The sequence below is a fragment of the Suillus paluster genome, assembly GCF_016628075.1.
Source record: "Suillus paluster strain FC165 chromosome Unknown EDB91scaffold_12, whole genome shotgun sequence".
Classification (NCBI taxonomy): domain Eukaryota; kingdom Fungi; phylum Basidiomycota; class Agaricomycetes; order Boletales; family Suillaceae; genus Suillus; species Suillus paluster.
This window is the reverse complement of record NW_024537572.1, coordinates 89451-116532: the sequence shown is the minus strand read 5'-3', so window position 1 is coordinate 116532 and position 27082 is coordinate 89451. Positions and strand designations below refer to the sequence as shown.

At 48.9% G+C, this 27082-nt stretch overlaps 11 protein-coding genes across 11 annotated transcripts; 5 read left to right on the top strand and 6 right to left on the bottom strand.

Moving 5' to 3' along the window:
- Window positions 1–1578: 1578 nt before the first annotated feature.
- On the bottom strand, window positions 1579–3565 carry EDB91DRAFT_1345338 (uncharacterized protein; the record flags this gene model as incomplete). The annotated part of the gene is made up of 2 exons (XM_041325843.1): window positions 1579–2097; window positions 2144–3565. 2 exons carry the CDS (start codon window positions 3560–3562, stop codon window positions 1579–1581), a joined length of 1938 nt encoding a protein of 645 aa, XP_041179800.1.
- Window positions 3566–3657: 92 nt separating this feature from the next.
- Window positions 3658–6626, bottom strand: EDB91DRAFT_1117563 (glycosyltransferase family 39 protein). Its single transcript, XM_041318032.1, has 10 exons — window positions 6481–6626; window positions 6303–6427; window positions 5949–6253; window positions 5789–5897; window positions 5572–5734; window positions 5336–5519; window positions 4714–5283; window positions 4340–4663; window positions 3960–4290; window positions 3658–3910 (listed from the first exon to the last, which is right to left on the bottom strand). Exons 1-10 carry the CDS (start codon window positions 6589–6591, stop codon window positions 3823–3825), a joined length of 2310 nt encoding a protein of 769 aa, XP_041179799.1. The 5' UTR covers window positions 6592–6626; the 3' UTR covers window positions 3658–3822.
- Window positions 6627–6734: 108 nt separating this feature from the next.
- On the bottom strand, window positions 6735–10820 carry EDB91DRAFT_1117547 (uncharacterized protein). Its single transcript, XM_041318031.1, has 27 exons — window positions 10697–10820; window positions 10637–10645; window positions 10574–10581; window positions 10500–10524; window positions 10020–10444; window positions 9920–9968; window positions 9805–9869; window positions 9714–9755; window positions 9519–9664; window positions 9449–9468; window positions 9375–9396; window positions 9272–9325; window positions 9152–9215; window positions 8973–9098; window positions 8901–8921; window positions 8834–8845; window positions 8721–8785; window positions 8593–8667; window positions 8533–8543; window positions 8427–8474; window positions 8342–8376; window positions 8184–8289; window positions 8114–8133; window positions 8018–8061; window positions 7876–7965; window positions 7779–7822; window positions 6735–7729 (listed from the first exon to the last, which is right to left on the bottom strand). Exons 1-27 carry the CDS (start codon window positions 10778–10780, stop codon window positions 6992–6994), a joined length of 2448 nt encoding a protein of 815 aa, XP_041179798.1. The 5' UTR covers window positions 10781–10820; the 3' UTR covers window positions 6735–6991.
- Window positions 10817–13882, top strand: EDB91DRAFT_1117537 (apses-domain-containing protein). Its single transcript, XM_041318030.1, has 8 exons — window positions 10817–11022; window positions 11082–11269; window positions 11329–12182; window positions 12262–12818; window positions 12857–12902; window positions 13002–13555; window positions 13621–13701; window positions 13767–13882. The coding sequence occupies exons 1-8, from the start codon at window positions 10948–10950 to the stop codon at window positions 13785–13787; spliced, it is 2376 nt and encodes a 791-aa protein (XP_041179797.1). The 5' UTR covers window positions 10817–10947; the 3' UTR covers window positions 13788–13882.
- Window positions 13883–13890: 8 nt separating this feature from the next.
- Window positions 13891–15965, bottom strand: EDB91DRAFT_1117534 (WD40-repeat-containing domain protein). The gene is made up of 9 exons (XM_041318029.1): window positions 15684–15965; window positions 15521–15631; window positions 15394–15467; window positions 15231–15324; window positions 15028–15181; window positions 14853–14976; window positions 14590–14802; window positions 14430–14537; window positions 13891–14379 (listed from the first exon to the last, which is right to left on the bottom strand). The coding sequence occupies exons 1-9, from the start codon at window positions 15882–15884 to the stop codon at window positions 13929–13931; spliced, it is 1530 nt and encodes a 509-aa protein (XP_041179796.1). The 5' UTR covers window positions 15885–15965; the 3' UTR covers window positions 13891–13928.
- Window positions 15966–16271: 306 nt separating this feature from the next.
- EDB91DRAFT_1117529 (kinase-like domain-containing protein) lies at window positions 16272–18603 on the top strand. Its single transcript, XM_041318028.1, has 9 exons — window positions 16272–16728; window positions 16788–16962; window positions 17022–17105; window positions 17160–17401; window positions 17456–17684; window positions 17742–17757; window positions 17807–18032; window positions 18083–18310; window positions 18363–18603. Exons 1-9 carry the CDS (start codon window positions 16445–16447, stop codon window positions 18400–18402), a joined length of 1524 nt encoding a protein of 507 aa, XP_041179795.1. The 5' UTR covers window positions 16272–16444; the 3' UTR covers window positions 18403–18603.
- Window positions 18604–18785: 182 nt separating this feature from the next.
- Window positions 18786–20615, top strand: EDB91DRAFT_1117527 (chaperonin 10-like protein). Its single transcript, XM_041318027.1, has 10 exons — window positions 18786–19044; window positions 19103–19163; window positions 19215–19284; window positions 19342–19422; window positions 19482–19520; window positions 19574–19730; window positions 19781–20036; window positions 20088–20144; window positions 20198–20263; window positions 20320–20615. Exons 1-10 carry the CDS (start codon window positions 18830–18832, stop codon window positions 20467–20469), a joined length of 1152 nt encoding a protein of 383 aa, XP_041179794.1. The 5' UTR covers window positions 18786–18829; the 3' UTR covers window positions 20470–20615.
- A 1-nt stretch (window position 20616) lies between these two features.
- On the bottom strand, window positions 20617–21325 carry EDB91DRAFT_1219512 (uncharacterized protein). Its single transcript, XM_041320877.1, has 3 exons — window positions 21195–21325; window positions 20822–21148; window positions 20617–20769 (listed from the first exon to the last, which is right to left on the bottom strand). Exons 1-2 carry the CDS (start codon window positions 21288–21290, stop codon window positions 20999–21001), a joined length of 246 nt encoding a protein of 81 aa, XP_041179793.1. The 5' UTR covers window positions 21291–21325; the 3' UTR covers window positions 20617–20769; window positions 20822–20998.
- A 25-nt stretch (window positions 21326–21350) lies between these two features.
- EDB91DRAFT_99402 (uncharacterized protein) lies at window positions 21351–24132 on the top strand. The gene is made up of 6 exons (XM_041328815.1): window positions 21351–21460; window positions 21516–21601; window positions 21722–21914; window positions 22167–22263; window positions 22398–22581; window positions 22635–24132. Exons 1-6 carry the CDS (start codon window positions 21446–21448, stop codon window positions 23899–23901), a joined length of 1842 nt encoding a protein of 613 aa, XP_041179792.1. The 5' UTR covers window positions 21351–21445; the 3' UTR covers window positions 23902–24132.
- Window positions 24133–24799: 667 nt separating this feature from the next.
- Window positions 24800–26106, top strand: EDB91DRAFT_1266550 (S-adenosyl-L-methionine-dependent methyltransferase; the record flags this gene model as incomplete). Its single annotated transcript, XM_041324506.1, has 3 exons — window positions 24800–25135; window positions 25192–25440; window positions 25499–26106. 3 exons carry the CDS (start codon window positions 24800–24802, stop codon window positions 25904–25906), a joined length of 993 nt encoding a protein of 330 aa, XP_041179791.1. The 3' UTR covers window positions 25907–26106.
- On the bottom strand, window positions 25942–27044 carry EDB91DRAFT_99308 (uncharacterized protein). Its single transcript, XM_041328814.1, has 5 exons — window positions 26879–27044; window positions 26717–26816; window positions 26586–26660; window positions 26359–26523; window positions 25942–26305 (listed from the first exon to the last, which is right to left on the bottom strand). Exons 1-5 carry the CDS (start codon window positions 26953–26955, stop codon window positions 26075–26077), a joined length of 648 nt encoding a protein of 215 aa, XP_041179790.1. The 5' UTR covers window positions 26956–27044; the 3' UTR covers window positions 25942–26074.
- Between the last annotated feature and the right edge of the window lie 38 nt (window positions 27045–27082).

Sequence of the window (27082 nt, the reverse complement as noted above, 5' to 3'; positions counted from 1 at the left end):
GCTTCAACTTGAAGTAAGTACTAGGTGAGTCACAGGGCATTTCACTCTTGCAAAGTTGTTGAACCGAGGCCACTCGATGAAATTGTGCCAGCCACTCGATAACTTGTCCACACATCCAGATCTACGGTGAGTATCTAGTTCTTACCCAATTATCTTTCGTTAAGCAAGCCCATAGGGAACCGGCTCGGCTCGGACTTCTCAACCTCTAGCCTCCTTTTCAAAAGAGAGTAGATATCATCCCACTGCCAGATTCCGATCGAGACTTCACGCGTCGTGCCATCAACCACACTGCACCGATGTGAAAGCAGAAACACGGTGGTTAAATACAGGTCGCAAACTACTCATACTCACACATTTTCCACAAGGCACGTCGCGCATTCTATATCTTGCATGCAAAAGAAACGACAGTGCTCGCTGTCAGCGTCACTGGCAGATATCGATGCAGCCATAACGGCGAGGACAAAGAACAAACGCATAGGATCGAATAAATCTGAAGGGGACAGTAGGAAGACGCCTTGTTTTTATGTGCTGGATGGCAGAACTTCACGACGATGTAGGAAGAACCTAACCCCTTTCGCAAGGTCTATGGGCGTGGAACAAAATATCTGCTGGGCCTGATATATCATTCAAAGAGAAGATGCTATCACCTATCTGCCCATTGGGCCCTGATGGATGTGACCATTTAACAAAAATTGGACTCCACAAAACTCCACAAGAAGCGATGTATCAGCCTATATTGTAACTTCGCCGTGACTCGGACACAGCTCGGCCCTGTAAATATTCACCACCGTACTCATTTGTCGCTACTGATGAGACTTTGAGCGCTGCTCAATCAAGTATGGAAAAGATTGGGAGCGTTATAACTTATTGCTCCATCGCCAACTACAAGTTCATAAGTGTCTCTGTTACTTGCGCCGCCCTTTACACACCCCTCTGCAATCTAACAACATCTTGGACTCTTGGAAGGCGTTCGTCGCATCATGATGTCGGTGAAAACTGTTAACACAACCCGATACCCAGAGGGACTTGGATCAGACCACACCGTTTCCGTTCTTTTCCAATAATAATGAAGATTAGAGTACTACACCGACCCCCTGTTTTTGCTATTTCTAAGAATAAGACAACAAAAGCCATACCCCACCAATACCCAGCATGATCCCACCTATTTTTGCTGTTTTCCAAGAAGAGAAGAAGAAAATGTCATACGCTTGATGACCCCGCTTGTTTTTGGTGTTTCTTGAGAAGAAAAAGAAATGAAGAATAAAGGGAACAACGCTCATTGTTGTCAGAAGAGAAAAAAAAGGAAAGAAAAAAAAGAAGATCAAAGTGAACGCTGAGGGAAAAAAAAAAAGACCCCAATGTCGATTCTGTCACAGATGATATAGCGACCCTGAGCTTCAGATAAGCGGAGAGTATTCAAAGAGGAACAGGAACAATCGCCTACATGTTTGTCCAACTACCACATCGTTGAGTTTTGTCTCCGCATTGGGAAAAGGCGGAACCTTGGGATAGGCCGGAATCTTGAGGGGATCCACATTGCGACGACGAGGCTGGACTTCTGGAGGACCGCGAATGGGACTACATAGGAGCGTACATGCGGACCACTAACAGCATCGAGTAGAGACTGGCTAAGCCATTGTCGCTGAAGGTCACGTCCTGGCTCGGTAGCATGAGCAGATCGACGCCACCGTCACTGAAGATTGATGTTGTGGAGATGTCTAAGGTGTCGTTGGGAACATCCTGTGAGGATGGCTCAGTGATAGGACGATTCACTGGTGGGCGCGAAAGCCTCCTGCGGGCGTGCTCAGAAGCAACCCCATAAACCTTGTGAGCGGAGGCCGGCGGCGGCGGCGAAGAAAGGCGGGAAGCGGCAAGAGGAGACTGAATGGGGTGTTCCGCGATCGCACTCTCGTTCTCCACGATCTCTTGAGTAGCAGGTAAGGATCCTTGGCGTGATGGTTGAGGTCTAGGGTTGCCGCTCGGCGATAAGCGTTTCTTCAGGCTTCGAAAAATGTTGTCTTGAGCCTTCGGTGGAACGTCATGGAGCGGCTTGATATTCTCTGGTGCTTCTTGGGATGCCATCTCCATTTTCCGGAGCTTGAAGATGTAAGCACGAATTACGAAAACATAGAAGTTCACATACCTTGCGCTTCATAATCGCCTGTGCACTGTTGGCCAGGTCCAGCTGAATACGCAACCTCTCGAGCATAGTACCTTGTTCCGCGAAATCGTGCTTGAGGGTCTCAATCAGGTCGCCCTGCCCCGCGTTCTCCCTGAATAGCATGATGAACTCTTCCAGATGGTTTCCGTGCTCCACCCTGCAATAATCTTGTGCCCGCAAAGCTGACGTGGTGGTCTTCTCAAGCTCGGTTTCAAGTTCGCAGACTCGTTGCTGTAAGAGTGCCGTCGCCTGTTGGTGCTCAAGAACATGAGCGTCATGCTCGGAGAGTAGACATTGGGCTTGCAGTTCCAAGTTACAGAGCATGACAGCGTTCGAGTCCGCCATTCGAGTACTGTGCTTGAGCTCCCGAGAGAGCGTATCACGTTCCGAAGTAAGAGTAGCAATTTGATCCTGATAGACTTTGAAATCCGGCTGGTGGTCACAGCGAGCGTGGGCAGGACGCTGTTCGTCATTCTTGCGATGCGCATCCGAAAGGGCCACAAGAGTCTTGGGCCAACGCGCTACCAGTGTCTGTCCGAAGCTCCGACTTCTACAATGTGGTGCGTAATTTGGCACCGAAGCGAATGGGTCGTCGTCCTTGGGGCGCTCGGAAGCATCATGAACTACGTCGCGTTGCGGTTTGACTAATCTTCGTCCTCGCTCTAACTCGTGCTTCGCCGTCGAGTTCCTTCTAAAAGCCACTGCTGGCTCTGTTGCCTGAGGTCTCGGTCCATGCGCCGCGATGGCATGGACCTCCATCGACCCGCCTTGGCAAACAGTGTCTGGTGGAGATGCGGCCTCGAAATTTTGCTTACTGGTCTTACGAGCAACAGTCTCGACCACAGGATTGCAGATCTCCAAACTCTCCAGGTGCGCAATGTGTTCGTCCTGGTCGAAGAGCCTCGACTGGAGCTTGATGACCTGAGCGCCCTGTCGTATATTCAACTCGTTGAGGTCGCGCAACTTGTAGTCGTAGGCCTCGATGATCTGGGACATCTCTGACTGCATCGCCTTGCGGTCGAGGTCGAGCTGATCTCGGCTATGACGTTGAGCCTTATTGACGGCTGGGGGAGCAGCCTTCTGTTCCTTGTTGGTAGTGACGAGCGAAGCGTATAGGCCCCTGTTTACCACTCTCGGCTTCTGCGTCTCCACGCGTTCGGACTTCAGTTGTGCCCGAAGACGGTCGAGGACGTGAGTCTTCTTTATAAGAGAATCTACGTTGGTGATGGAGATAACCTTTGGAAGTGATGGGTCAGGGTATGAGACCTGCCTGGTGCGGAAGATGACTCGATCGACGAAGCCCGGAAGGAAGGAGCGAACTTTGCCTTTGCGCTGCTTAGCAGGATTGCGTGGTGAGGACTGGGCATCTGGCCTAAAGTGTTGTTCCATCTCGATGGGCATAGTAGAATGAATAAAGGTCTAAAGGATATTGATATGCTGGATACGTGATAAACGTGAAGCAACGATAAGAGACAAGATGAAGAAAGGGTAGGGGAGCTATAGTTCGGAGGCTGACTCGGACGTGTCCCACGGGATACTTAACAAGAACTAACGTATACCAAGCCGCGGATTAATCCAATAAGAAGCCAGATAGATTATCATCTATGTACAAGATCCTGGCGCATCTACTTTTGCCCAATCCACATATCTCTGGTCTTGTCTCACGATATTTCAGCTATCTCCTTTGCTGCAAAGTGCAGTGTCCAAGATGACAACAAGCGCTTCGCGTTGACCGTGTCTCCGTCAAGCCTGCATGACGTGTCAATGACAATCGGTTGCAAATATCAAAATCACTTACCCAGGTGTACCATATGTCAATGGTGTCATGTATAGGAACATCAAGAACATGATGAATGTGAATGCGCCCACCACCACAGGCCCTCGCATGCCAAGATCTGCGAATTCCGATTTGCGCATTTTCGTCCACCGTCCTACGATACTAATCGGGTAATTGATCGTATCAGAAAGGATGAAGCTCAGGACGGAGCCGGCAAGGAGTGCAGACGCGAGATGTGACGGAAGGTAGTGGTGGATGAAAAGCTGCCGACCCATAAGGAAGAAGGGAAGGTAGTGTACAGCCCAGATCAGGAGGAAGAATCCAGCAGAGTTCCACAGGCGACCACGGACAGCTAAACCGAAAGTCAGCATGTGATTCGCCCGAAGAAGATGTCTACTGACCGTCAGGAATGGGTTCAATACCACGACGACGGGCAAGCAGGTCAGCACCCATAATGCCGACGTAAATGGACAGTGCGATGACGCACGTCCACCAGCCAACAATGTTACCAATAAGATAGATCTGTTTTTGAGCTTCGTTTTCTGTCCAGAAACTGATCCCACTGATGAGGAAAGGCCAGTTGATTGGGCCGCTAGCATATGGGTGTGATGATGTGAGACCCGCATTGTGCTGGAGCATCAATAACTGCAGCTCGCCGAACTTTCTGAAGAAACTGATTTTCTTGGGTTCCTTTGGGACTTGATCGGTAGGGAGACCTTCGGGACCTAGATGAAGGTCATTATATCCAAATGCACCTAAGGAAAAATGTACTAACTTTCAGTCGAGATCACCTGATCGACGAACCAAGTAGCGCTCTTTTCCGTGGGGTTCTTGTTGCCGTTGATCTCCTGTTGCTTGAATGCCCACTCCGGCAATTGCTTAGTATGAGTCCACATAGCTACCCTGGTGATGCCATGGACAAGCCTGAAGTGGCTTGATTTACTCTTCCATGGATCGTCGGCGTCGGCGTCGATAATATTCAAGCTGAACAGGGTATCATTGTGGCGTGAGTGATCGTCCTTGGGCCACGTGGTGAATTCCTGGTTTGTCGGCATAAGCGGGGAAGCGACGTCATGTGTAAGTAAGAGTGTTTGAGTATCGACATGTAAAAGCTGGATGACGTCTTCCTGACGGACAACGCGACCACGGCCAGCCTCAGGAAGGGCCTTCGTGGGGATGATCTGCCAGTGGTTGTTGATATCATCATGTCCATAGCCGGTGACCTGTTGTCCTTGACTACTGATGCGACCATCGTCGTACTGCAAAGGATAGCGCTCGGGATGCGAATGCAAGTAAACCTTGGTGTCCTTGTGTTTCATGGTGACAACATCGTAGTAACGAAGTTCTGGAACAGCGAGGTTAGTCGAAAAGAAGACTTATTGCAGCTTGCTTCAGACCTTGGCTGTTTATCAACAGTTCATTGCCAATGAGTGTCTCCTGGAATGCGGGGCTCATAAAAGAGTCACCAGTGCCAGAACGCGTGAGGACGGCAAAGTGCACGTAGAAGAATGATAGGTATATAATGAAGGGAACGGCGATGAGGCCAACGGCTCTTGCCATGAAGTGCTTCCAGAAATGTTCCTTGAGATAACGGTAAATTGAATGCACAGGAGGTTGAGGAGGTGAAGCCTACCATTGTAAAGCCCTTCTTATGGTCCAATATGTCCCACAGGTCAACTAAAACAGCGATACCAATAGTGACTACAGTCAGGATACCGTTTACTTTCGAGCCCCAGGTGCAAGCCATGAAGAAACCAGTAGCAATTAACCAGCTCCACCATTCAACCGTGAATTCCCTAGCATGGAGGACGTGTCAGATCACAATATCTCAGAAGACAGTCATAGCGCACCAATAACGGAGCTTTCGGAATCGGATGTATGAATAGATTGTAAGTGACATGAAGAATATCAATGTCGCGTCTAGGAGAATCAGCCGTGACTGTGCAATGTGTGCGTTGTCTGTGGGGATATGTTAGACACAGACATGGGTCCCACCGAGCTTACGCTTACCAAAGAGAATGATACATGCGGAAAAGGCAGCGATGATAGTAGAGTAGCCAGTTTCCTTCATGATTGCGTATACCACGGGCACCGTAAGACTTCCAAGAATGGCGGGTAAAGCACGCATGCCGACATATGGTACATGATTATCGGTGTAGCTGTCCCCGATGTTGTCGAATGTAAAATGACCGTCAAACCCGACGAACCAGCCAGCGAGTCCGAATAATAGTTTTGCGAAAGGGGGGTGCACGTCGAAGTAGTACTCGCGAGTGATATAAAAGGAGGCAAACTTGCCAAAATGCACTTCATCAAAACTGCCTACATGTCAGGGACCAGACGCAATGATGAAAAGTTGGCACTTACACAACCTGATCTGGTTGATTGATTTTGTAGAAACGAAGCGCAAATGCTATCGCCGTCAGGACACCCACCATTGCAGCACTTGCTTGTGGAGTATCTAGAGCCCGTTCGACTGGGCTGCGGGAGTTCTGTATAACGAGAAAGCATTGGACAATGAAGACTGTGATGCCGGGCAACATACCGGATTCTGGTATATGGCGTGGACGTGGTCATCATCGTCCCGGTCGTAGCTGCTAACGCTTGAAGTAGTAGAGGCCTTTATTCTCTGGCGCGCTTTTGAAGGACTCGCCATTGGGTTAGGCGTGTCAAATCAAGAGTGGTTTAACGTTTAAGACAAGAATTCGAAGAGCTGTCGTTGCTTGTTGAGTGTTCCTGTCACGTGGTATAAGGTATCGGCTTTTTTCTGATTGCCGGGCTCCTCACTCGTCTGGACAATGACTGAAGACAACAGAGAGAATGGTGTTTATACATCTTGTGTAACATCGTCAGGGCCAGTAACTGGGCAGTACATTAATTATGGTACCGGATTTTGTTGCTAAAACACAAGTGGCCACCTATTCGCCCTAATTTACTACTTAGTACTTAGTCTGAATGGTGATCATCGATTTCCTATTAACCGTAACCTGCACAATTTCTCAATGTTATTTGGGTCAAGCGTCGCTTACAACCTTAGCTTGACAACCCATCTATGCTCACTGGGAGCGTCCAACCAGCTCCAAAAGCAGATCCTCTATGCGCTTCTGCCTGTCCTCCATCCGCTCCATCCGCTTGAACCATTGAACCATACTTCCATTCTCAGAGCTCATCTCTTCGGCCTCTTCAGCAGTTTCCGGTTGGATGCTCTGCTCCGGGGTGGCAGAGAGCGATCCCGTACCATCGAATACTTCTTGACGCGTATTGATCACGGGCAAAGGTGGTCTGCGCTGAGCAATAGGTATCGGATCCGATAAGCCGACCGGAGGCCTCACAGATTGCATTGATGCCAGCCTGCGGCGGCTGGCCGGGCCATAACTAACAAGGGGTGCTGGAATAGACTGCGGGTCTCCATCCTTTATGCCGTCCATTACCAGAGGTTGGAAGACCTGTGCGAGTGGACTCATATTTTGTGTCACATCGGCGCGACTTATTTGTGAATTGACACGTCGACGGAGAGCAGAGGTGCTAGATGACTGGGATGCCTGGTGTGTTAAAGGTTCGGGCTGTTGTGGTGTTGGCGGCTGGACATGCATTGATGGCGGTTCAGGTTGTGATCGAGGCGGAGATTGTAGCTGGGATTGCGATTCCTTGAGAGAACGAGTAGGACGAAGCGAAGTCTGATGGTCTGACTTTCGAGACGGACGCCTTTGAGCCATGGGGCCCACTGAGGGAAAGTCGCCATAGTCCCGAGTATCAAGTGCGCTATTATCTATTTCTTCTTCCACTTCAAAGATCTGAAAAAACGTCAGAGAAGTTCCTTGAGAGCAAGGAAAGCTCACTCACGACGTCAATATTGCTGGCTGAACCCACCAGTCCCTCGAAGAACGCTGCAGTGACGTTTATGCTCAAATGAAATGTCTATAAATTTAGTATGACTTACACATCCGCTTCAAGGGACGTGCCAAAACTTTCTCAGCAGCAAAAGCGATTGTTTCATAAAACCCAATCGAGCCATTCTTCTTGGACTGACCTTGATGGACGGTCAGGAAAGAGAACAAGTAATAGAGGCTCTAATCACTCACGTTCATACCACGCGATTATAAGTAGGATCGGGAAATTCGTGACTCTGAGCCAATCATCTAGCAAAAGAGGATGTAGTATGGTGAATGATCACAAACCTGATCATGAAAACGTTGACCTGGATCGTATTCAATCTGCTAGTTCCAGGGGCATGGATCTAGGACTCACTTTGTGGAACCACCTCGGTGATAGTACATAGCTTGAAGGAAGTAGAATGCAAAGAGCCAGTAAGTTGATCGGAGGCTGATATGAAAATAACGAGTCGGCCTTCACACTGGTTGCGAGATGTCAAGAGGCACACAAGCAAAACTTCAAACGTCACTTGCCCCTCAACCGTAGACACGACTCTTCTGAACATTGCCTGCGTCGAAAAATGGATCAACTTGTACATTATCGTGTTGAAGGTTTTACCTCCGCTGCAGCGTCCTCATTGATCTTCGCGAAAGTATTCGAGAGAATCTACGCCAATGTGTTGGTGTCTCAATGACTCAAGCTCGTCACTTCTTTGTGAACTTACAGAAACAAGGACTACGAAAAATAATTAGTAGTAATATTACGAGTGGCGAACGCAGCTCACCAGTCAGCAATAGTGTATTACTCAGACATGCGTAAGTGATCATGAGGATAGGTCCGAAAACAAAGTCAAATTCAACTGACGAGATAAATTCGTGATTGCGATTCAGCATCAGAAGAGGGAGAGCTTACAGGCTTTGTCGAAGCCACTGGCATCTAGGCCGAACCACAACTCAAGCATCCACCACGCAATTGTCCTGTAGAAAATTACTAACTATTGTGATATTCAAATGCTGCATACTTACCCTGCTGAATATCTGGCGAGAAAACAGTCAATATAGTTGGTTTCATCTCACAAACAATATTACCCACCGGGCGTGATTCCGGCTCAACCTAGATCAACAGAAATAAATATAGTCATGACGTATAACCAAATGCACTCACGTCCAGAGAGCATACAAGAATCCGCAAAAACAGAATGCAGCGATCAGCATGAGAACGACAAACTGCATCATCATCGCACGTAGAGATAAAACCATTAAGTTATTCTTGAGTGTGACGAAGGCGAGCCTAAACAACATATCTCAGTGTTCATAGGCGCGGCTAATGGTTTAAAGGAGCACCGTGGAAACATTAAGCATGCGATGACAGCGAGAAAATCCATTCCAAGGTCCTGGGCCCAATGTCCTGCAGGATACAATCTGTTATGTAGGACGAGCGAGGGCGACGAAAGATTGACACACTATGCCTGTACACGCCATACAGTCTGAAGAATGCGTAGACGCAGTATGTCGTTACTAAAGAGGGTCGTAAGCAAGTCATAAAACATCCCATCAGTTAGAGTACCGAATGCTAGATCGAAGCCATTCTTTGCAAGCCGTCAATCACAGGAAATCTCTATATGTGGCGACTTTGCTCACCCAGGTGCCCTTGAAATACACTTCAGTCGCATGAGTACATCTGCTCAAGCTCGCAAGTGAAGAGATATACCTGTGATCCCATGCTCCTGCATGGTTGCAAGCTTTTCCAGCGCGAAACCTAGGCCATATACCATAAACAATGTTTCGGGAATGTTGATCTTCGAGGGTTGGTTGAATTCAATAGCGATCACAAAAAGGATAAATAAGACGAGAAAGCTAGTAGGCACCCACGTCAGCAAGATAAAATACACTTATCGTGCCTTACTTGAAGTAGTCCACGACAGAACGGATAGCCGGGACTTTGAGTCTGTAACACTCTGATGAGTTTCGATTCGTGAAAAAGAGGTGCTGCATACCGGTAATGGTCCAGCAAAGGTGCTTTGTGTGGATCATAGAAATGAATGGGCTTGTGTTTGTACGTCTGCATCGTAGTTCAAGGCTAGGGAAGTATATCAACGCGCGATGGCTTACATCGGACAATATCGAATGACTACTTTCCGCCTGGTATACACATTTCCCACTAAGCAGAAACATGTCAGCACGTATAACAATGTGTAAAAGATCGACATACATCCAGATAGCATCAATAACCTTTTGGCATGGAGAACTTTTGGTGAAGCGCCTTGCCTTACTTATGATGGCCATCTCGATTGCATTGCCAACGCGTTCCTCGAGTTCGTCATCGCGATCCTCCCTTGCCATTTCAATGACACGAGGGTCAGCACCTGACCAGACTTGCCATTTAGTCGTCAAGACAAGTGCTAGTTTTAGCATACTGCTTCCGTTGTCTCTCAGGCAACGAATAGCAAGTATCTCGCATAGCATGGCGCGTGTGGAGGACAGCGGCCCCGTCGTCAAGTTCTTCTGATCACGTATGAAATAGACACGGTTAAGGAGGAAACAAAACACGATGGATTTGTTTCCAGCCCGCTGAATCGCGTTGTATTTCTCCTCTAGGGGGCGGACGAGAGTGTAGGCCAAGTCAGGCGCAGTTAGCTGCCCCCGACTATGTCAGACCTCAATTCTATAGCAGAAATAAGGGAATACTGACTGCCTCGATAGTCAGGGGTGTGTCTGCACACATTGTCAGTACATGCACTTTAATATATTTAAGTCGACTTCCCTATGTAGTACTGTTATCGTATGAATCTTAGCGTAGGTTTCGCTGAAAGGTACAAAGAGGCCTACCATGACGTCCTACACTCCAGGTGTTAGACTGGTCTCCCGTAGAGGTGGATTAAAACATACCCTACGAATCATATGAATGATAGGCCAAACGACGATGTCTTCATGACCTAGCAAGGGCTGCGATTCAACCTGAGCTTCTGCCATGATATGATGTTAGCTGAACATGAGGGAGGAGGCCAAGAGGTACTAATTCTGCGTATCTGCCACATTTTGAGCTCCGACAGGCAGTCGGCAGCACGCGTCTCACCGCGCGAACGCGACTCTCACCGACGCCAGATCTTCTGACCGTGACCACCAGAGCCCGACTCTGTATGCAGGCTGTACAACGAAACGCAGGGCAGTCGCCCCAGGTAAAAATTTATAATGCTGTCTACTCGTCGGTCCAGGTTAGTTAGCGCTATTTTCTTGTTCTTTGGTAGTTTGACACGGTCGCGTCACGCCGTAGGTTTATGAGTGCATGGTCCGCGGCATCGCTGTGATGCGCAGACGCGGTGATTCGTTTGTCAATGCGACGCAGATTCTGAAGGTTGCAGGTATCGAGAAGGGTAGGCGCACCAAGATCCTTGAGAAGGAAATCCTGCCGGGTAAGCATGAAATCGTCCAGGGCGGCTACGGGAAATACCAAGGAACATGGTTCGCGCAATTATTAAATTTCAATTCAGCCGTATGGACTGAGCATGCCATATTGTCAGGATTCCACTAGAGCGGGGCCGAGACATCGCTGCGCAGTATGGTGTTGCCCCTCTACTCGCTCCTTTGTTCGATTTCACACCCAGCACGAATAGCCTTGGGTCACTTCCGACGGTGCCCTCAGCCGCATCTCCGCGACCTCTCTCCGCTGCTTCATCCTTCCCAAATCTCGGTACTTCTGGAGGTTACTCACAGTCGGGTCTAGCTCCACCTCCCATCATGCCAGGTTCTGCCCTCCGCCTCTTGAACCAGGGGCGCGCCCAAGGCCTATTCACTCCATCTACATCTTCTCTTGCTCCAACTAGACCATCTACGTACTCTTCGACACCGTACCAGAGTGGTTACGCGCAGTCACCATCCTCAGGAGCAGTGTCCCCCACGCCACCTCCAATGCAGTCCTTGAAACGGGCCCGGTCTGATTCTGAAGTAGTCCCAACTACACAACAGACCCAAAGGTCTTCGCACCCGTTGCTGGAAGCACCAGATATACAAATGTCCGAACGATCACGTCCGCCTTCTGTTGCAACACAAGCCAACGATGAAGATGGCCCATCCCCTGCGAAACGCGCTCGTAAAGAGCCTACCCCACAACCAGACGCATCCCAAGCGTCTCGCAGAACGCTGTCTAGCGCATCGATCATGTCACAGTCAATGGCGACTCTCCCTCCGACTCGCCCACTTTCACGCGTCAACGCGGGTTCGCCACATCCGAACAATGCCGTCTCGCGTCCACCAAGTATATCAACATCTACCAGTGGGAAGATGATCAATGGTGCCGACGTTGACGGCACTGGTCTTCGCTTCTCCACTAAACCTAATATTCTCCGTGACCCTTCTGCTCTTCGAGACGCCCGTCGTGCTAGGCTACTTGCTGCTATTTGCCGACAAGATGATCCGGCGCCCGTACTAGGATCTCTTGCGCGAATTAACACCAGACATGTCTTCCCCCATTGACGTAGATACCATCCTAGACGACAAGGGTCACACTGCTCTGCACCTCGCTGCAAGCATGGGCCGACAGCAGACTGTTTCTCAACTCATTTCAGCTGGCGCAGACATCCACCGTGGTAACTTTGTTGGCGAAACACCGCTCATGCGCGCGTCTATTGACACACACAACTTCGACCAGCAATGCTTCAATATTCTTATTACTTCTCTGCACCCATCCATTCGCACGCTTGACACATCAAGAAAATCTGTGTTACATCATATCATGTATCTGGCAGGTATACACGGACGCGCGGTCTGTGCGCGATATTATCTTGACCAGATCTTCTTGTGGATAGCACAGAACCAGGGTGGTGATTTTAAGTCCATCGTGGACCTGCAAGATGAGTACGGAGACACGGCTCTCAACATTGCTGCGCGTGTAGGCAACAGGAGCTTGGTGAGAACGCTTCTCGACGTTGGGGCTAATCGAGTATTACCCAATAAACTGGGTCTACGGCCTGGTGACTTTGGCGTCGAGGTTGAGGTATGCTACGTTAATGCGGTGTAAATGGCATTGGTGTTGAATTTACGTCCTTCCAGGAGCTCAGTGGTGGCGCACGAGCAGAGGACATAATTGCATCATTACGTTCTGGACCTTCAGCGCCTATTCAGAAGAGCCAGGACATAATTGCCGGTACGGATCATCTTTTTCATGGGCCAATAGCACTCTGACGTCTTGCCCTAGATATGACGTCAATGATCCAGGAGCTTAGTACCGAATTCTCCACTGAGATCAAGGCAAAACAAGATTCACTTGATGTAACGCAAGCTCACCTTCGGGCAGCCACACGCGAGCTTTCCGAACAGCGGAAGCAAATACAGCTGTGGCAAAGCCAATGTGGAGAGCTTGATAAGGTCCACCAACGGATACGGAATCTCGAGAAGGCGTTCGCGGAAGAAGATCACTTCGACTGGACAGGTCGGACGGATCTGGCGGGCAGGGATGGGCGCGAGACGGCAGGACCTGCGTTCCAATGGCGTGGACCTAGCTCAACGATGACGGGGATGCCAGGATCTATGGATATTTCATTTAGCGTGGAAGCAGAACCCCCATCACCTACCGGCGATTCGGTCTCAACCTTAATGCGATTACGGCGGCTGAAACTCTGGCACATGAGGATGGAAGAGCTCATGCAGGCGAGACTAAGGTCTCTCCAGGGCGCGAGCGCTGAGAAGGAATATCAGTGTAAGAAAGTTGTTGCACTATGCACAGGTATCCCTATCGACAAAGTGGAGGATGTGAGTGGTTTGATGGTGGGGAAGTGTACGATGTTTATTTACGGGTTTGAAATTTTCTTGTCTAGATGCTCGAAAATCTTGTGGTGGCGGTCGAGAGTGAGGCCCAGGTTGTGGACATAGTTCGCGTGGCTGGATTCATGCAGAAGGTGAGCTTAGTTTTGTTTCGCTTAATTCAGGGTGGTTCATTGACTCCAATTCAATTCATTTCCAGGTCAGGGATGGACTTATATAATTTCATTTATTGGCTCGGATCGTGAAGATCCGACTTTTCAATTGAACACTTGTGTTGCTCATCGCATCCGTATAACACGGGCTGCCAGGTTAGCCCCCATTTGTATCTCAAGTAACAATTATTATCATGGACAAAGCATTATTACACCGGAACATCCTCTGGAGCGAATAATTGGAAATTGCGATTATAAGTACCGGAGGCGAGCAGCTCTCCATCGGTAGTCAAGTCCACAGACATGACTTTACCCGAGTCGGTTGTAAGCGTGCGGAGTAGCTGCCAATCGTCTGCGCTCCACAATTTGACGTAGCCATCGTATCCGGAGCTAGCGAGATACAGCCCTGAGCGATATTTCCATTCCTGGATGTCGTCCTCAGCGTCATGGCTTTTGTCTGCATCTGCATCTCCAATAATGCCGGTCATAACAACATCTGCGGATTCAGCTTTGGGCTTGAATGGTGGGAGTGCATCAGCACGGAAGAAACGGACGTCGGACACGTTGGAGACATGTGCGGGGATAGTGTACAAGGACTTCAGAGAGCGCATGTCCCATATCCGAATCGTGTCGTCGCCAGCGCCCGTGGCGATTTGATATCTATCAGACAATCATCATCAATGCCCGGAAAGTTGTTGGAGCCAACCCACCCGTTGGGAGAGAAGTCGATTCCGAAGATGCCTTGAACATGACCGTCGAGTACCATCGCTGTACGTCCTGTCCGCAGATCCCATACTCGTCCAATGGCATCCAGGCCCCTAACGGATCCTGTTACTAGAGGTAAAATGTGTTGTAGATACATGAACTCACCCTGAGGCGATTAGTGCGCCATCACCCTGGAACTCGACAGCATAGACTTCCTTCGAGTGACCTTCTTGGAGGAGTAATTCTCTCGAGGTGTTCACATCCCATAGCCGCCAAGTGGTGTCGAAGCTGGCGGAAGCGACATAATTGCCAGAGGGGTGAAATGCTACACGACAGATACGATCTGCATGTCCTTTCATCACAGAGAGTGGGGCATCGCTATCAAAGAATGAGGTTCTGGTGCAAAAAATCCCGACAGGAAATTTTACCTATTCAAAGACCATAGATTGACACACATATCTCCTGCACCCGACACCAAATTGACTAGTCCCTCTCCTTGCGTTAATGTTGCTTGCGGATGCCACGCAACACCACCGACACGATCACCGTGACCTGGGGTTATTATGAGCACAAGAAAACGCTATTACAGCATTGAACACTGACCTCTGAGCGTGCGTATAGTTGTGCATGCAGGCACGTTCCACAGCTTGACGGTGCCCGACCAGCTACCTGTGGCTAGAATCTTGTTATTGGGTGCAAAACGCACTTGCGATATCGGACGCTCGTCGCCAATTTGTGAACCGATATTGCTAAAATGCTGCGGATACTAATGAGGAATGATGTCCTGATAGTTCTGTGTGACTTACCTTGACACCTGCAAAAACCTTCTTCCGTATGTCGATTATTCGCCCTAATGGTATTTTGCTGTCTATTCGCTGCTGGGCGACGCGCTTTTGAGCTCTGCAAAGGACATAACAGGGATATTGTAAGCACCTTACTGAAATCACCTATCGGTAGGTAAAATCCAACCTGGGCAGAGAGAATTCTGCAAGGTTCCTCCGAGCTTGGAGAAGCTCTAGGGAGCCTTCAGTGTAAAACTCCTCCTGTAGTTTGGGTCAGCAATCGCCCCATAAAGTAGAAGCTAGCGGCTACATACCCCTTCTTCTTCACTTTCATCAGAGGATTCCTGTTCCATTGTATGGTCATCGCCTCTTGCCGCATTTATTTGTGAAAGGACATATATGAGACGGTCTCGTCGATCTGCTGCCTAAGTACAAGTCAATCTCAAATCATAGATACAAGCATTTATGAAAACTCACTCGTTCACCAAAAAGTGTGATAGGCTCTCCAATTTCTCGTAGCCTTGCTTTGACCTTATTGTCGTCCGTTGGTACAGCCAAGTTTCGCGCCTTCTTCTTTCGTTCGAGCTCATCCAGGATGACCTTATTCTCCATCTTGGCCCGCTCTGAGCCCATATAGTTTCCATCGTCCATCAACGAGTCGTAAGTGAGCTCCGCCATGATGGAATGGAAGGGCCTGACACGTGGTTCTGGCGAAGAACAGATTTGGACGAGTCCAAAGACTAGTTTGTTGGGAAGCGTTGTTTGGCAAGAGCTTTGAATCCAAACAACAACTATTTGGGGTTATGCCTACTCGCACTCCACCCTAGCACCGACAGCGTGTAGACTTTCCATGGTTCCATAGAAACATGTTTTCATGCTCCCAACCAGACCCCTCGGAATTGTGAAACAACAAGACTACGACTTACCTCGTGTTTCAGAGTGTAAAGGTTACTCGCATGCTACTAATTACTAGCTAGTACTAGTAGCACTTGAACTCGAACAATTGGCTCCTGGCCCAGGCCTCGTTTAGTGTGCATTTCGCCGTATATAATCGTGATTTACTCTCATGAGTAAACACTATAAATTTAATGTTTCGAAGTTTACATACGTACCTTCCATAACAACACAAGCTTGGTGGTCTGGGACATCTTTTACGTTCTCCATTTCGTTTTGTTTGATTTTCCACCACGACTTCTAGTCACAGTTGGTTGTACTTTCTTTCTTTCCTCTGAACCATCATGAGCCAACGCCAGTCAGAAGAGACTCCAGCTCAAGCCAACTCGAACACCACTGGTAGCTCTCCCCAGACCCCACTTTCCGCATCACCATCAGGCCAGCAACGGTCTAGCTCTCCTGCTTCCACAAGTTCACCACACAAGAGGAAAGGAGATGACTACGTTTACTTCGAGCGAAGCACCGATAGCTTTTCATCTGATGCTGTATCTCGTGCAACTGCTGCAAAGCTAAAGCTCGAATCTTACTACAAGCTTGCTGTTGATGCCGCGATCGAACGCAATGGGAGGTGCGCCAGTCGGTTGCTCGTTCATTTCCTCAGTTGACGGTCACCGATGCTGTATGCAGGCGTACTGAACTTGAGCATAGACTTAATCAGGCCATGATACCTAACGAGTCGAAGGAACGCGAAATTCGCAAGTATCGCAAGCTGGAGTCGCAGCATCTACGGTTGCGTCGGACAAAGATTCGTCTCGCGGACTTCCGAACAATTAAAGTCATCGGGAAGGGTGCGTTTGGTGAGGTACGCCCAGGCTGTTCACCTGAGTTTCTTTCTGAACTTACTATTCGATTAACGTGTAGGTGAGACTGGTTCAGAAAGTAGACACCGGGAAAGTCTATGCCATGAAGACCCTCCAAAAGGCTGAAATGTTGAAGCGAGATCAGGTCTGTAGGCACAATCCATGCATTTTACATTTCGCTTATAGAACGGACTTCTAGCTTGCTCATATTCGCGCTGAGCGTGACTTGCTTGCTGAATCTACATCGCCCTGGGTTGTTCAACTCTTTTATTCCTTCCAGGATCCACTATACTTATACCTCATCATGGAGTTTCTTCCTGGAGGTGACCTAATGACCATGCTCATGAAATATGATGTTTTCTCAGAAGATGTGACGCGCTTCTACATGGCGGAGTGCATTCTTGCTATTGAGGCCGTTCATGACCTCGGCTACATTCATCGGTGCGGGATGGCCTCCTATGTCTAACTATAAGCTTCTCTAAATCTGCGTTGCAGGGACATCAAACCTGATAATATTTTGATAGACAAAAATGGACATCTAAAGCTGTCCGATTTTGGTCTCTCCACTGGTCTACACAAGACTACGGATGGAGATTTCTACAAACGTTTGATAGAACCAGACAAACCAAAGGATTCTGCAAGAAACAGCGTCCAGGTCAATGCTATCCATCTTACGATGAGTCGCGAGCAAATTGCTACTTGGAAGGCCAATCGACGGAAACTGGTTAGTCTTGCTCGTAATACGTATTTTATGTACCAATACTGATTCACGTAATGTCAGGCATACTCCACTGTCGGTAAGTGACCGAATGACGAACCTCTCAGTGCTGCTCAAGCATTTCATAGGAACACCGGATTATATTGCACCAGAGGTGTTCATGCTGAAAGGTTATGGCAAGGAATGTGACTGGTGGTCGTTGGGTGCAATCATGTTTGAGTGTGTGGTTGGATACGCGCCATTCTGCTCTGAAAACCCAAGCGATACATACAAAAAAATCATCGAGTGGCCAAACTACCTATACTTCCCGGAGGAGGTTCACCTTAGCCAGGAAGCTGAGCATCTAATTCGCGGGTGAGACTTTGCCTCGTATGTTCGAAGGCGTTGTACTCATTTCGCTTCAGCATGATGACGTGGGCCAACACGCGTCTGGGGGTCAATGAAATCAAAAATCATCCCTTCTTCTATGGGGCCGACTGGGATAATCTACGTTATATTGCGCCACCTTTCGTTCCCGCATTATCATCGATTACAGACACCACATACTTCCCCACTGACGAGCTCGGCAATCTTCCCGATCAGCTCGAAGTTGTTGAACAAGTTGGATCCGACAAGGATCTTGCTTTCTTGGGGTAAGTCGTGTGTGCCAGGTACGCTAACACCGCTAATTCTATCTTGACACAGATTTACGTTCAAGCGCTTCACTGGCGGGCAAGGTCCGTAATGCGATGCACCTGCTTGCCGCTTCTTTGTCCCCACTTGACACACCTGTACCATCGGATCATCTGCTCTGCCGCTCGCTCGCTCTGGATCGATACCCTGTTCGATACCATAGAAACACTGAATTTGTGTAATCTTGGAAGTTGGATTCTCATTTTGTTGCAGACAGCATTGTACATCAGTTGGCAATCAACCCTTCTTTGTCATAATTCGCTCGGTTTGACCACTTAAGAATGATGGGGTTCAATCAAGGCTGACTTGAGGCGGACCTCGTGTCTTACATCCTGCCTGCTGACCATAATTTACCATATTATGCATGCCCTAGCCCACAGACTCCGCACAGAGGCTACATATAAATCCGGAATGCCACTATACAATCGCCATACATCCTCCAAAACCATATTTTCCATCTAACTCCCATCCAGATCACGATGCCAGACGGTGGATTCGCAGATACTTACAGCCCACGCAAGGTTCTCGATGACCCTTCCTTCCGCGTCCTCGCACCTGGAGAGACGCCTGCCCCTGATGCAAACATCGCGGCTTTCTATAACCCCAATCATGAAATTCACCTCGTGCAAAAACCGCGCCCGACGCCAGGGCCTGGGCAAGTGCTGGTCCATGTCCGTGCCACGGGAATCTGCGGGTGCGTGCCTCTATTGTATTATCGCGAACATCGTGTTAACGCGACCTGTGGCGGTCAGGAGTGATGTTCACTTCTGGAAGCATGGAAGAGTCGGTGACTCCATGGTTGTAACAGATGAGGTTTAACTTGATCATTGCGACTTGCTGAGTAGCATCTGACGCCTGTAGTAGTGTGGTTCCGGACACGAGTCTGCAGGAGAAGTCGTTGAAGTAGGCGAGGGCGTGACTCAGTGGAAAGTCGGTAAGTTACCCACTCCCAAATGCTGAAGATATGAAGAACTGATCGCATACCACCTAGGGGACCGCGTGGCAATCGAGGCCGGCGTGCCCTGCTCGAAATCTTCTTGCGATTATTGCAGAGTCGGTAGATACAATGCTTGTCAGTTTCTAGTTCATCCTATCAACAGGCAGTCCGTGATGTATGGTGTCTCCTTACAGGTCCTGATGTTGTCTTCTTCTCCACTCCTCCTTTCCATGGTAGGAATCCCAAACATCTAGGAGTGATGGATACTCAGTCAGCTGCCTTCTAGGAACCCTGACTCGCTGGCACCTGCACCCTGCCGAGTGGCTGCACCGTTTACCTGATTCCCTTTCCTTTGAAGAAGGTTCTCTTTGCGAGCCCCTGGCTGTAGCTCTCGCAGGCATCGAACGTGCTGGCCTCCGCCTCGGTGACCCTACTGTCATTTGGTATGTTCGAATCGAAAATTTTATGCTATGGTCCACTGACTCTCCTACAGCGGTGCTGGACCAATCGGTCTTGTTTCTCTGCTTTCTGCACGTGCTGCAGGTGCCGAGCCCATCGTCATCACCGATCTCTTCCAGAGCCGCCTCGATTTTGCGAAGAAGCTCGTCCCTGGTGTGCGTACAGTACTCATCGAGCGCGGCACGACGCCGAAGGATGCTGCTCAAAAGATCAAAGCCGCTGCTGAAGGCGCCGTGAAGATTGCGATCGAGTGCACTGGTGTAGAGAGCAGCGTGCATTCCGCTGTTCATGTAAGAAAGTGTGTTCTGTCAATAATCTTGCTTACACTAGATTGTACCCAGGCCATACAATTCGGCGGAAAGGTGTTCATCATTGGTGTCGGAAAGAACGAACAAGTGGTATGTAAACGCCCAAATTTTTGTCACATTCAATGTCTCACGATAAGTCACAGTTCCCGTTCATGCACCTGAGCGCCAATGAGATAGACGTTAGCTTCCAATACAGATATGCTAACCAGGTATGTCCCTAAAGGGTTCTGTTAAGAGTTTTGTGATACTAAGGATTTGCGATTAGTACCCTAAAGCCATACGACTCGTCGCTGGCGGTCTGATCAACTTGAAGCCTCTGGTTACGCATCGATTCAAACTAGAGGAGGCTGTGACTGCTTTCCATGTTGCTGCAGACCCTTCTCAGGGTGCAATCAAAGTGCAGATTCAAGACTAGAGCATTATGATGAGTGGCGATCTTGAAAGTTGTAGTATTCATGTACCTTGTATTTGCGCTGCACTTGTGTTGAATTTCATCATGTGGTCGTCCGGGTTAACATCTCTGAGCAGTAATCCACTCAGAACTAGAGAATAGACAGCTGTTGTCCATCCAGTGCGTCGAAGACACGACAAGCTTATGCTAGATTAGTTATCAGACATTCAAGAGTACCACAGGTGGAACCGTGGCTTGCGGCCAAGGGTTCGAGTCTACGTAGTTGAATTGAAGGACAATAAACGTGCAAGCATTCGCAAGAGCCTGGATCCGTTACTTAGTGAATGTCACCCGTGACACGGAGCTAATGAAGTACCAGGCATAAGTCTGAATTTCGGCCACTGTGATTGGAAACAGGTTATATATTTCCCCAAAGTGGGGTATATAGGTATTTCGATGGAAATGTCAACGATACGATAACTCAGGCAGTGACCAGTGCAATGATGCGATACCTCCAAGCATAGACCTATGACCGTCTTGAGACATGAGACGGTCAAATCTTGTTTGACTGGTCGCTTGGTGCGATATTTTGTACTTGTTCAAAGATTTCTCGCTTGCGGGAGGATGCGCGGAACTCCTCTTCGCGTTGTCGCATTTTCTCTAGCCGACGAGCATCATCACGAATGACACCTTGGAACATGTCCTAATGGAACGTCAGGTTTGAGAAAATAAACAACGAAGGTGATCACCTCACGCTCTCTTGCCTGCTGGTAGTGAACTGCCCATATTATGAAGGAGGAAAACGCGAACGACGCAGCTAGCGTCGCTTTCGCTCTAGTTGACATCCGATATGATGGGAAAATGAGCACAAGCCGTATACATAAAGACGGTCAACATCAACAAATAAAAGCTTCCTTCTCAGTCAGGCTTTGACACCATTCACGACGGTCAACATTCTCACTAACCTCAGTGTTCCAGAGCGTCCGATGCTTTGGGAGTCATGAACTATCTTGAAGTAAGTCGAGCTAACTTTCAATTCCATTGACGATGTTTATTTTACACTCTTTCAGGATTTCGAGAACACCCTGAAAGATGTCGTCAACGCAAAACGACTGTCAGCTTCCAAGATGACGAAATTGACTGAAATTGCAATGAAGTCCGTAGAGGTGCGTGTCATCGTGTCACTTAAAGGCTTGTTGACCCAGGCTTTATACATTTACAGCACGACACGAAGCTTGTTGCGATACTTTACCGCACTCACAAGTCAGCTGTCTAGTTCTGCCAAGGTATCGAGTCTCTATGCATTTGATGCTCTTGCACGTGCTGCCCGAAATTATGCCACAAAGCGGGGTATCACGGGTGACCTAAACTCAAGCACTGGGAATGCTGCGACCTTTCTACTCAAAGTTGAAGGCGTTTTGGATGGTCTGTTCCAAGACATGATTACCCTTGATAATGCGGAAGCAAAGGTAAGCGACGATTTGATCCACTTCTCTCTCACACAGATCAGGCCCATATCAGCGACATCTATGTCGTTGGTTACTTTGTATGGTACTCCCAAGCCACGTGACTGCGTAGCCTGATGTTGCTGTAAATGCCTCCACTGACTAGCTCATATCTTCGAGTACCATGCCGCCACTAACGCGTATTGTCACCACATGATTTTCGCTGTCCTTTCTCCCATGTCGGATGCAACTTGGTCTTACTTACTCCAATGACAGGAAAAGACGAAGAAAGTTCTGGATATATGGACCAAATCGAATACTTTTCCTTCGCCGGTTTTGACACGGCTGAGGGAGATAATGGACTCTCGAAAAGGTGCATATCACGAATCAAACATGTGTCCGCTAAGTATTTCTTCTGCTTGTGTAATAGCTATTTTTGCTGGCGTCTTTGCCTCGAATGAAATGAGAATTTACACTGAAATACGATTTGGCTGCTTTTTATGTCAGAATCCGTGAAAAATCCGACGCCTCCCATCGCGCGAGTCGAAGCCCAAGCAGTACCAAAAGTTACCACCCCATCTACTACCCCGTCCCAGAATGCGACACCTCCTCTTCCGGAATCGGTGCAGTCCACACTTCTGGCCCTGCTTGGACAAGCTGCACAAGCCGCTGGGCAGCCACCAACACATACGTGAGTACCTCAAGGCGCTCATTGGAGTTCTAGCGCTGAAGCTGTTATTACAGCCAAACACTACCAAACACCGGATCCGCCCCACCTCTTAGTGGGCACCTAGCATTGTTGCAACAGCTGGCTTTGACAGCAAATGCTCCCAATGGTGGTCCTCCATCGCAACCCTCGTCTGCGCCACAGCACCCTCCCCCATCTCATCTAAACAACCAATCACAACCTTATTTCCCCCCACAATTACATAATAATCACGATCCTAGTAGAGATCCTCGGCAGAGTCGTCCAAACCAATCTGATCACGGAAGAGAGCGCGATGGACTTCCCGATTCCAACTCACGCGGGGGACTCCGGCGTGGTTTTCGTGGTCGGGGCCGGGGTAGATGGGATGACCGTGACAACGATCGTGACCATGATCGTTTTAAAGATAGGGATTGGAGTTCTTCACCACGGCCAAGACGTAGTCGTTCCCGAAGCCCACGCAGATTTAATGGGCAGCGGCCACGACCACAGAGTCCGCCTCAGAGACCTGCAGCAAGCAGAGATGTAGACAATAATTCGGCAACACTCCCTGAAGCGGGAAAAGACGAATTCGGACGAGATATTAGACCGTCTTCTGTCACTCCTCCTCGAGCTGCATCAGTCGATGCTCAACTCCAGCCTCCGATGATTCCATCTGTAGACCCTGTCCGTACAGCGGCACCCGAGAATCGTGTACCTGTATCAGACCAGTTACCCTCGGTAGCTGCCAGTACATCTACACAGAACGCCGAACCTCGTAAATCGAGTTCGGCGCCAGCGCTGCAGCAACCAGGACTTGATCAATTTGATATCACAACGTTTAATTTCACTGCACCCTCATCGTGGGAAGCATTGGGAAAGATGTGGCACAATACTTACGGCGATACACCTTCCCAGGAAGAACTCATGCAGTTTGTAATGGCGGGCGGTGTAGTCGCGTTCGCTGGTCAAGGAAATGCTGTACAAGCTAGTCAGTGGCAGAATCCGAGTTGGGGCACCCAGTCCGCAGGTTATGGACGTGGGGGCAGAGGGCGAGGACTGGCGGCTCGGGGACGTGGCGATAACTTTGGACACGGCAATTACCGAGACCACGGTGGACACTGGGGTGAAGACGCTCAACATTCGGACGCCATAGTCCTTGGCGAAGCAGATGGTGGGGATGAAGAGCAAGCTTACATGGATCTGGTGCAAGCAGGAAGAGATGATTTGCCCAATTTAGATCCAGAAAACGTGGGTTCGGGTCGGATGCAACGAGTGGGCGATAAGTGGGTTTTTATGCGAGAGTCAGGACATGAAGGATCATGAACATGGTGTATGTTATCTCTTGTAATTATCGCATTCTCATATCACCAACATGCATGCAGAGTTTCTATGCCTACTAATCACCAGACAATGTGGTCTATTTCTCGCCAGGATCGGTTGCAGCTGACACCACTGAGTATATACATGTAACACAGTCATCGAAGGATATAATATGCTCCCGAGGTCACAGAGAGCTGATAGCGGTGTTCTAACTCGAAGAACGCTGTCTTTCAGGTAAATAATTAATTACTTGATCACAAAGACATGCCAGTGACCCAATAGTACCTCCAGATCGACGAGACATATCTCACAGTCTTATTTTTTCAGTGCAAGCAACTGGCAGCGGCGAGCCTATCAGGTTATCACCAGCTAATTGACTGTGAACGGTTCTCCTGGAACAACATTGATGCGGGAGTCGATATTTGACAGGTCACAGCCGCAGTCCTTGCAAGACTCACTTCCTGTTCAGCTGGGTGTCGGAGAACGCAACAGGTTCTCCACAGTAGATGATGCAAGGAGCGACCATCGATCGGCCACGTAATTAAATGGCATATTGAACAAGATGGATTCGTTCCTCCATAAACTTTTTGACCGTTGAGTAGGCTGGGACCAGTGACACCCTCTGTTGGTGCGAGCACATGGGGAACGAACACGGAAAGCCGGGCTGCCGCTGTATACGGACATAGTACTAGCACCAAGTAGAGCTAGACTCGGCAGGGCGACGCGCCCAGGCCTCATATCAGACCTCCAGGGGGTATGCCAGCTAGTCATGATCCATGAGAAGTCACATCTCCCCTAAAGATTAGCAACGAACGGCAGGGACGATCCGGAGTCTTGACGAACTTGGGTGACCAGACTTGACCTGTCTCTATTGCTCCCGAACTTGAACAGTCTTTCATTCATGTTGTCTGCAGCCGTCCGACAGGCAACGCGTCTATCGCGCTTTTGCCAAAAAACTCGACACTTCCAGTCGGCGGCAGCGGCGTCCTCGACCGTCAATGCAGCTGAGATTGCCCATTTTTCCCGACTTTCCTCATTATGGTGGAATGAGCACGGGGAGTTCTCGCTACTGCATCGAATGAACCCCGTAAGGGTGCGCTATATCCGGGAAAAACTCCTCGAGGCTACGTTCGAAGACCAAGGAGAGAATGCAAGGAGAGAAATGGAATCAAAATGCGCGGTATTGGCTGGTATGGACGTGTTGGATGTGGGTTGTGGAGGTGGCTTGCTCTCAGAGGTTCGTCATCAGTCTCATGCTCAACATGACATCAAATCGAACATTCTGTGATTCAGAGTCTTGCTAGGCTTGGAGCCCATACTCTTGGCATCGACGCATCAGAATCTAACATTGGGATAGCCTCAACACATGCTAGTGCTGATCCCCAGCTGTCCTCTTCGGGCAATTCGTTTGAATACCGACATACTTCTGCGGAGCAACTCGTCAAAGAGCCAAAGCGGTTCGACGTCGTATGCTCGATGGAGGTTATTGAACACGTAGATAACCCTGTGGCTTTTCTTTCGGCTTGTGCCCAGCTGGTGAAAGTAAGTCTCATTCCGGACACCCTCATCCAATGCAGAAGTGACTCTTACTTGATATCAGCCTGGAGGCCATCTTTTCCTTTCCACGATTGCGCGGACGCCACTCTCCTATTTCCTCACGATTTTGGCCGCCGAACATGTCCTCCGCAAGGTAGCCGTAGGAACCCACACGTACTCAAAGTTCATTAACCCTTCCGAGCTTATATCATTCTTCCAAACCTATCGGTCCTCGCCTTCCTCCTCCAGCACTCCGACGAACTCGGGTGAAATTGGCTCTGGTGGATCTCCCAGACCGTGGATAACACGTACGTATGCTCATGGTCTGCCCACACGATTGGAAGCGGAAGTACGAGGCATAGTGTATATTCCATGGAGCGGAGAATGGAAGTTGATGCCCCGCTCTTCTACGTCCTGGGGTGCCGCAGAGTGCAACTATCTTTTCTGGGTCAGGAGACCATTGGATTCGTAGTATGAGATCTGCGACCTAAATATATCCTGTTCTGCCGCATCACTCTTACACACAATGCTACAGATTAGATGGCAAGTCACCAAGAAAGACTAGCTAGTGTGGCAATTTGAATACTTGCTTACAATTTAAAATTAGTATACGGAAGACTCGTCCGGCAGTAGCACGAATCTAGGACATAAGCCTTTCCCCCCAGACAAGCCGTTGTCTGTGAGCTTTATAGGCACCCGCAATTGCCACCCAAGCAATCCAAGCAAAAGTTATGAAAGTAACAGCAAACAAGACGCGCATTGTGACCGTCCACCACCACGAAACCGGGGAGTGATTCGTGAAGACGATGACTCGCCAACGCTCATGCCACTCAGTGTTAAGCCAATTGAGGTCTTTCACGAGATTCTTGGCCTGTTCTTTCTAGTGAGTCAAAAATTCAATAGCAAGACGTTGTCATCTCCTACTTTCTCTCGACCAGAATCGTATATACGTCGGATATCAGCCACATGTGATCGAATTTCTGGAAGGGTCTGTGATAGTTCTTCCAAGGAGACAAGAGAGTGATGAAGGTCCTCGTGAATGCGAGGTATATGTTCTTCGAGTGCGTGATTGGTACGCTGTGTATCTCTCTGCTCCGCGGTTCAAGTTATCACTTTCATCAGTCACTGTTAGAAACTATCCAATCGCTCACCTTTATTTTATCGAGGGAGTCATGCATCAAGTTGTCCATAGCTCGAAAATTGCTCAAGTTCTCTGTGAGTTTGATCTAGAGGCAAGTGGAAGCGTCAAGAGTGACTGAGCAAGAAACTTGGAGAGACTGACGCTGAATTCCTGCATCTGATTCTCATACTGCAGTATCCGCTTTGACGTACTCTTTGCAACTTCCTCGATGTTGCGACTGCAAGCATGTTGTGCATGATTCCTAATGTTAACGTTCATCAGCCGCCCCTGACTATAAGGTCGCAAGGACGTCAGTGTGCTCACGAGAGGGTGCTACTACGTTTGCTTCTAGGACGCTTCAAAATTTCCTCTGGTACTGGTACCAGTGGGTTGCCCAGCATATTATACCTGAGCTGAGGCTCTTACATAAAATTTAAAGGAAAGACGAAAATGAAAGAAAGGAACCTCGTGTTTTCCGACGGCACTTTTACGTGTCCGTAACTGTAAGACTCTTTGCTAAGCGACGTC